General features: G+C 40.1%; 1 protein-coding gene across 1 annotated transcript; it reads left to right on the forward strand.

Moving 5' to 3' along the window:
• Positions 1 to 3,578: 3,578 nt before the first annotated feature.
• On the forward strand, positions 3,579 to 5,150 carry ankrd34a (ankyrin repeat domain 34A; the record flags this gene model as incomplete). The annotated part of the gene is made up of 1 exon (XM_079468873.1): positions 3,579 to 5,150. The coding sequence occupies one exon, from the start codon at positions 3,579 to 3,581 to the stop codon at positions 5,148 to 5,150; it is 1,572 nt and encodes a 523-aa protein (XP_079324999.1).
• Positions 5,151 to 9,099: the final 3,949 nt, after the last annotated feature.

The following is a 9,099-nucleotide window of genomic DNA, read 5'->3' on the forward strand; positions in this document are numbered from 1 at the left end:
TGCGTGCGGTTGTTCAAGGAGAGGCGCAGATTGCTCTAAAATTGGAGGAAAATTTATTCTCAGCTCTATAAATCAGCAAACACTTAGTCTAGACGAGTCAAGTGCTTCCGTTGTTATTCATCTCATTACAGACTAAATTTAGGAGCAAAGCAACCTGTGGTCCACCATGACGACAGCACAACCTGCGCACCGATGAAAATATCAGCCAAGCATAAACATGCCACGGTAAACGCTAAACACAAAAAAATCAATAAATGCGGTTCAGAGGACGTGTCAGCATCGCTTAGGAAGTTTAGTATGACGGAGGTAATCTCATTGCCTCTCTGCAGTGCGCTTCTCTTTAAAGCTGCCAATATGAGTGATGAAGAGCCTCAGCGGTTCTGATGTGACTGGGTCACAGGGTCATCGGCATGCTGCTGATGGATGCTGCGCTCTCTCAGACACCGTAAAAGTGATTGCACCTGCCCGGAACTGTGTGATCTAAAGAGGAAAACAGCACCACGGAGCTCTCGGTAAGGGCGGGAGGGCATTAACGCCTGACTGTGGAGCCCATTTTGGTCACGGCCGTCCCTCACATAACCTGTAATTCAGGATTGGTTCACGCAAACACTGTTATTACATAAAGGAGAAAGGCAGGAGGAGGAGACTCTCAGAGGCGTGAGGATTAAGACATGATATTCATTTCCATCATCTGTCTAGAGACCGGAGAGAATTAGATACGATTTGTCCCTACAAGACAGCGTGGTGTGTAACCCTCCCTCCCTCTTTCCCCCAGTGCGGTACTAACACAAGTGTTTCTTAACATACTGCAAAATAGTCAAGTTTATTTTGGCGTGATTAATGTCAAACAGCTCTCTATTCCCTTTACAGATGCATGTACGCGCGCAGTGTGCTGGGAAGATGAGATGAATGATTAGGCGAGAGATCATGATGAATTGCATGACATTTTATCCGGCTCTTTGAATCGAGGCGAGGTGATATAAGTACAGCGTCTCCAATATATCCCCTGAGACAATATCTGTTTTGGAGTACGTGAGCGAAGAGAAAGACAGCACACGGGCATCACTAATGTCACATAACAGAATAGCACAAATTATTATTATTTTCAAACAGGTTTCTCCAAACGCTCTCCCTTCTTCCATTGGTCACCCGAGCAGACAGTCCCACCCCAAATTAAAACCATTGGTTGAGTCATTGTTGCTATGTTGTGCTCCATGGGATGTTTAGACAAACAGCAATGTTTTCAAGTCACCACAAAGCCTCTGGCTTTAACACTTTTGGGGCTCTGTGGTTCTTAAAAGAACTACAAATGACACACTTAGGAAGTTGAGACATTAAACGGGGGCAGAACAAAACATATGATATTGCAATAATCAGCTTTAAAGTATAAAGTGCCGTCTTACATTTATAATTCTCGTAAGACATCAGGTCAGCACGTTGGGTTTCAGGAGACTGATCTTTTGAGCGGAAGTCGTTGTGCCACATTTCTCCTGCGAGTCTTTCACGGATGACTCATCCATGTTGCCTGAGTGTGAGACGAGAGATTAACCTCACCGTCTCGATTGCTTGAGACTTCAGACCCTTATAGACGCATTTTTGCGGCTGCACTTAGAAAAAAGTAGTTTTCTCCCTCTTCTTTTCCAGCTCTCATAATCAGAAAGCAAAAGCTCTTGCATTTCTGGACTAAGCTCTGAGATTTCTTAAGGAGGCAGACTGAAGGAGCAGCTTGGGCTCTGTGGGTGTATCGGTGTAACGCAGGAAGGATGCGAATGCTGCACGGCTCGCACACTGGTCTCTCGAATCTGCCGTGTCTTCTCATATCGCTGTGTTTTATCACCTGTGCTCACTGCTCAGGGTATTTCTGCAGAGTGATGGAGAGAGGAAGGCTGTAACTAATAAATCATACAAATGATGTGTACACAAAATTCTGTGCATCGTACCGCTTTTTTGGTGAGATCAGATTTGGGGAAGAACACTGTGGATACCTTCAATACAGGTGTGAGATACAAAAATACAGATCGAGAGACGTCCATCTCAGATTGATGTTACGTTTTTACCGTCAATGGTCAGTCAACGTCACCAGGTTCCTGGACAATACGTGATCGACTGTCCACTTATAGCCCAACCAATTTCAATCCCGTTGGCCTGCTCTGTTCGTCCTGCTTTCCATCAGTCTGTATGGCTCAAGCCATTTTTGCTCTACCGTGCAATTGTGAAATTACTAGATTCGTAAAAAGATTTTTGTTAAATTGCTAAATCTATGGTGTCTGTGTAAGGTAATGAATACTTGTTGTAAGTCATTTGTACGTGTACAGAACCGTCTGTGCTTGTCACATTCTTGCTTTTTGCGCCTGTCATGAATTCAGTTTTCTTTTCTTTAGTGGACTGTCATCTTCTCTGCCTTCATTACAGAGAAGGAAAAGGAGGCTGGGTTAAAGAGAGCAGGGCTGCACACGGTGTCTGAACACAATGTTCACATTATAAAACGCACAGTATGTGTGAATTATGCTTTAGTGTTGTTCAGTACAGTGATTTCATTTGTGTGGCTGTTTGTCAGATTAGTGTCTGTGTTTGTGTGCAGTGGGATTTCCTAAATCTTTTATTGTTCCTCGCATGATATACCCATCAAATAAACACTTTTTCGAAATGACCATATAGCTTTAAATAGACCTTCTTTTGCGAGGAGGGTAAAAAAACTGTCCACTTTAATATTTTAATTACAAATTTCTATAATTGCTATTTTATAAAAATAAAAATATAACATTATAACACAGTTCAAACTTCATAATATTATATTATATGCAAATAAACAGAGCTATAGTTACAGTTAAAATATATTTATGAATGATTATTTTATAGCACTACTTATAATGATGATACATTTTTTATAAAAACAGTCCCTTTGGATAAAAGCCTTTGCGAAATACCTAAATGTAAACGTATTCTTATTATAATCATAATTGAATATGAATGAAGTATTATATAATTCTTTATAATATAATATTATCATAATATTACACAAATACAGAACAATAATTACAATAAAATTTATTTAGTGATTATAATAAAAATGTTTTACGTATAATTATATTAAAATATAAAGTAAAATATTCTATATCAAACTTTTTAATTTGCACAATTACAATACAAGTACAAAAATATATTTTTGTACTATTATATTTTCTTTAAACGATTTCACTGTTTTATACCTTTTCACAGTTTCATGAGTGAATGTGTATTTACATGTTTATATATTCATTGACTTATATCGATTCATTAATTTTATTAATCAATTTACAGCCTGCGTTTGAATTAAAACCGTATTTTTATCCCTATTTAAGTGCAATACACCATATAATTTTAACAGAAACGTTGATCCAAGAACATAACATATTTGTAAAAAACATATTTTTGTTTCTTTTCAGAGCTGGAGACTCAGGCTTTAAACAATGTGCTGTTTGTCTTCTATTTTAATTCCAGGTTGACTGGGATCTAAGCTGCGATGTGTCGACACTGCTGAGGCTGGAGGAGGAGAGGGCCAGGGATTCTGGGATTCTAGTGCCGAAGATTGAGACATCATGGGTGATGGAGGGGCCTTGCACACCGAGGGCAATGCCCTTCTGAAAGCGGTTTTCCAGGGCAAACTCCGCCTCGCACGCCTCCTCCTGGAGGGCGGAGCTTACATCAACGAAGGGAACGAGCGAGGGGAGACGCCGGTAATAGCAGCCTGTCTGGCGAGGTATGATGATCCACAAACCCGGCAGCGAATGGTGCGGTACCTCCTGGAGAAGGGAGCTGACCCAAATATACCCGATAAATCAGGTCGGACTGCCTTGATGCATGCGTGTGCAGAACAAGCAGGCAAAGAAGTGGTGTCCCTGCTGCTGGAAAATGGAGCCGATCCCAGTTTAAAAGATTATGCTGGGGCTTCTGCGCTAGTACACGCCATCAATAAGGGCGATAGAGATACTCTCCAGGTCTTGCTAGATGCTTGCAAAGCCAAGGGAAAAGAGGTGATCATTATTACCACAGATACATCTCCCTCTGGCACTAAAAAGACCAAACAATACCTGAACTCTCCACCATCTCCAGGTGTGGTGGACAAAATCACACCTGCCTGCATGTCTCCATCCGAGGTGGAGATCCACACATCTGGCTCTGCTCCTGAAGAGAAAGAGGCAATCTTTAACTTTGCTGTGAGCTCGGCGCTCCCGCTACCCTCCAGCAGACCGCAGAATGAGAGGAGACCACCACCCCGCAAACTTCTGAAAAGACTGAACTCTGAGCCCTGGGGCCTGGTGGCTCCTTCCGTACTCGCCGAGAGAGTCGAGCGGATGGAAGGTGATTTAGCAGAAGAGGATAAATTGTTCTCGGAGATGAACGGGCTGTCAGTATCAGGTCCAGGCAGGCCTCTTCTGTCAAGGAGACACAGCATAGAAACCCATGACCCATCCTCTCCGAAGCTCATGGATCGGTCCTGTTCTGAGGACTGTGCAGCACTGTGTGGTTCATCCTGGGCTGATAAAGTCCATCAACACCAGTCGCTGTATCGCAGAAACACAGCCCCTGAAACCCAGGACAATGTGGCACAAGCAACGGCACTGGCCATACGTGGCCTACAACACCCCAAACTTACCCGCATGGAACACTACGAGTCAGACACCCATCTGTGTCCCACCTCCATCCCTGGATCTCCTGATTCCGGACGCGTCTCCGTGGAGCGTCGCAAGTACAACGCCTCACCCCTGTCCCTCCTTACCAGCTCCTCCCGAGAATCTCTGGAGAGCATTCCCAACTCGGTGTCTCCCATCACGATGCGGAGACGTCCACCAGGACTGTTGGAACGGCGGGGATCCGGTACTCTCCTCTTGGATCACATCTCCCAGACGCGGCCCGGGTTCCTCCCTCCGCTCAACGTCAACCCACAGCGACCCATTCCTGATATCCGGGCTAATGGAAAACCCACCTCTCCGGTTCACTCCGGAAGCAAGATCCTGCTGCCGGTCGCTCCTTCATCCCCAAAACGGCCAGACTTCAAGATGAAGAAGAAACTGATAAGGAGACACTCGATGCAGACGGAGCAGATGAAGCAGCTTTCAACTTTCCGGGAAATCCTCACGGAAAAAGTGATGGAAATGAATGGAGATTGAGAGGAGAGAGACAGAGAGTCAGTGCTGGCCATTTCATCCACTTCTTCTTGTTTGAGGCACACAAACTCTAATTCGACTCCATACCACGTATGTCAAAAATATGCATTGTGGGATTGAAATGATCTCTAAATTTAGATTATGAAAGAGAAAGTCATTGGCATTCATTCTCACGAGACAGATAAATAATTCCAAATAATCGGTTATTTATACATCATGGATGCCGTTCTGATGTTATTTTGGATTATTTTTTGTCTATGAAAGATCTAGAATATCCGATGGGTGAAGATAAATCTAGTGTCGGTGAAATCTAATGCTGATGATGTTTCAATTTGTTGCAATTCTCAGATAAAACCTCACAGATTCTGTGTTTGACAGGTTTCTCTGTGTATTAGCGCTGTTATGGCTTTTAGCTACTTTACTGTTGTGGTTCTGTGATGTAACATCCTATGGAATAATTGGGAAGTGCTTTAAATGCTTTAAAGATGGATCAAATTTCCATTATATAACGAAAAGGATCGAATGCTCTGGTTTTCATGGCTAATTGTTGTCATGTGTAGTTCAGATCTCAAAGGCTAATTGCTTAGCCAATAAAAATAATAAGCCTAAGTAATAAATAGATTAATTAAACTATTAATTTAACGTAAATTATTGTTAAGGTTTTAAAATGTATAATTATTTATCTAGTTTGCTCTTTCGGACTGAAGCTTAGGAATTGTAGTTCTTGTGGGACTTTTTTATCTGGCACTGACAAGCTTCCTGATTTTTCCACAGGGTGTGCCCAAGAAAAGATTGGAGATGACTCTTGAAACAAAATGAATTTTGGTGAACACATTTTATTGAACATTGTATTGCATAATGAAAATGCAGAAAATATTTAAACTAGGCGAGTTTGAGGAGCGTTTTTACAGGAATCTTTATGTGATTTGAAACAAAATGGCACCTGTTCAACACACTGCATATGTCCGGGGCTTTTGGATGGGCGCTTATCTTTCTCGGACTCAAATAAAACAAGCAAAGTGCAATTCTTGAAACTCAAAATCCCAAAGAAGCTCACGAAACCCATCCAAAAGCACACAGATCCACTTCTGACCGGTCTGAAAGGAGGGGAAAGCGAAACCCCTTATTCAACGCACACTTTCTCTGGGAACAGAGCACAGATATCGTGTACATACTGTACAGTCTACAGTTGTGTCTCAAGCGTCTGAACGTGCAATATTTGGTGCTGTCACAGCACTGATTTCATATTATTATTGTGAATGTGAACAATCACTTTGGACGTGTTTCTGTGGAACATGCTGCAGTAAATAGTCGAGCTGAGAGCTCAGTTTACACTGGAAAACAGGATCTCCGCACAAAATATGTGAAAATGAATTTCCCTGAAAAGCTGCAGTGCACAGTATGTCCCTGTCCAACACGTCAAGCTTACAGTATGATGTGAGTTAATCTAGTGCTTCTGCTTTAAGATGTTCTACAATTGATGTGAAATAAACTTAGTGTACTTGAAATGTATCATGGAAACAAAAAGAGAAATATTTTTTTATGCCTGTAGGGTTTTATTCTTGTTGTTTTTTATTTACAGTATTTCGAGATGAATTTTAATGTTTAATACCGAATTGTTGGTGGTGCAATTTCACTTTGACGGTAGCTTTTGTGTTTCAGAGTGACATGAATGGGACTGAGCATGTGGAGCTCATCGACAACAGCAATCTTTCTGAATCGATTGTGATTTGAACCAACGATCTCATTGGTTTCTTTGACCGACTGACATCAAGCTCTTTGAAATGAGGATGTTATCTTAGATTGTCCCGGATGTTTTCTGATGTTCTTACGGGAACTTTTTTTGGATTCTTGGATTTTAATGATTTTGTCCTTCATTGAACATACAGAAAACTGAGTCAAGGGAGTCGGATTTGTTTCTAGATATCTTTGTATCTACATATCTAAAGTATTTCTAGCTAAATATCTAAAGACCTGCTGTACAAAATATATATTTAAATGAGTTTGAATTGTGTTCAGGTGTACCTTAGGTGATGTTAGTAGTGTAAAGGGTGTTTTAGGTGCTGTACACAATAGACCTCTGTCACGTGCAGCATTCTGCTCTCCGTTCACTCAGCAGGGTCACATTTACACTATCAACGCTTCATTTAATAGATCATGGATTAACTATTTCTCGTTATTTTGTATGTTCAATGTGATACACAGGTCAAATGTAGTAAACCAAATAATTTTAAAGCTATTAAATTATTTAAAAGGAAAACATTTTTGTCTTGGTTTATCTGTGATGAAAAGGATGGAATTATTCTGTTCATCTCTTATGAAAACTAACCGTGGCTTTGTTACAAATAAAACCATTGTCTTGGTATTCAATATGCTAAAAAAAAGTCAAGGGATGAGTTGCTACCCAGCTACAGTCTTTAAAAAGCTTCATCGATGCCATAGATTGACCTTTTGGTTCCATAAAGAACCTTTAACATCTAAAGAACCTTTCTGTCTAACAAAAGGTTCTTTGTGGCGAAAAAAGGTTCTTCAGATTTAAAAAAGTAAGAAAGAGATGGTTCTTTAAAGAACCTTTGGCTGAATGCTTCTTTGAGGAACCAAAAATGGTTGTTCTTTGGCATATCCGTGAAGAACCTTTTAAGCACCTAGTTTTAGGTAGTACAGGTACGTCTGTAAGACGTCTGCTAAAGATCTGGAGATCAGGAAAACATCTGCTGTGTAAAAACATCTGATAATCATCTTAGAAAGAGCAGTTTTACATCCATTCTAAATCACAAATGTCTTACAAACATATTCATTGATGTCTATATCACTGAGATGTATTGCAGATGAGCAAACAATGTCTTTTAGATCTAAATGCAGACACGATGCCTAGATGTATGTGTGCTATCAGGGTATCTCGTGAAACGAAACATTGAAAAGTTTAAATAAAGTATACAGTTTTACTACTATCCTTCAATTCATTAGAATACTGTATGTTATACTATATATATTTACTATACTATACAATACAACATCTTGAAGTCAACATGAACACACTAAAAATGCTGGGTTATTTAAGGTTATTTTCGAAACCTTGGTCCGTCTCATCTCCGCTCTGTTTGTTAGACACAGCGGTGTCACACACACCAGAGAACACATCCTACAAAACATTGTTTGTCACACAAACACTCTCCAGAGACACCTCTGTGAGACACCTTAATACAAAGCACGGATCACAGAGCTCTGCTCTGAGCCATTGAAGTAAAACATTTGGCTGAAAATGTTTCCCATTGTCATCTCATTTTATGAACAGGTTTGAAAGCAAAGGTTGGCTGTAAACAAATTCTTTAAATTACCATGCATAAAATCTTCCTTTAACCTGGCAAATATCACTAACACTTGTTCTTTAAAGTGATAGTTCCTTCAAATGATCATTCTTTCATCATTTATTCACACTATCATCATTCCAAACTCGTATGACTTTCTTACACAAATGAAACATGCATGAAGAATGTTGATTTCACCAAACATTTGTGTTCCAGAAAGAGTGATATAAAAATGGCATCATTTATTATTTTTGGGTGAAACATCCCTTTAATAGTCAATCTCTGTGACACTTTAAGATTCAGATTATGCATAAGTCTCTTCTACATAGTGTGCAAATGAGTATTTAAAATATAGCATCTCAGGTCCTTAAGGGCCAGTATGATGCTCTGGCTGATTTTCCTGTATATGGATGAAAGGCTTTTGCAGAGTGACAAAATTGCAGATTCAAGTCATGATTGTTTACTTGTTAACATTGGTACATGTGTGACATAATGTGCAGGTAGAAAACAGAATATTTATACATTTAAAAAAATGTTTTATATAACAGCTAGAATAGCAACATTACAGCACAAATGTGTTGTAGAAAGTGTGAGAAGATCGCGTTGTTTTTTCAGCTCATCTGTGCTCTCTGCTGGAGCATATA

The sequence above is a fragment of the Barbatula barbatula genome, assembly GCF_947034865.1.
Source record: "Barbatula barbatula genome assembly, chromosome: 12".
NCBI classification, from domain to species: domain Eukaryota; kingdom Metazoa; phylum Chordata; class Actinopteri; order Cypriniformes; family Nemacheilidae; genus Barbatula; species Barbatula barbatula.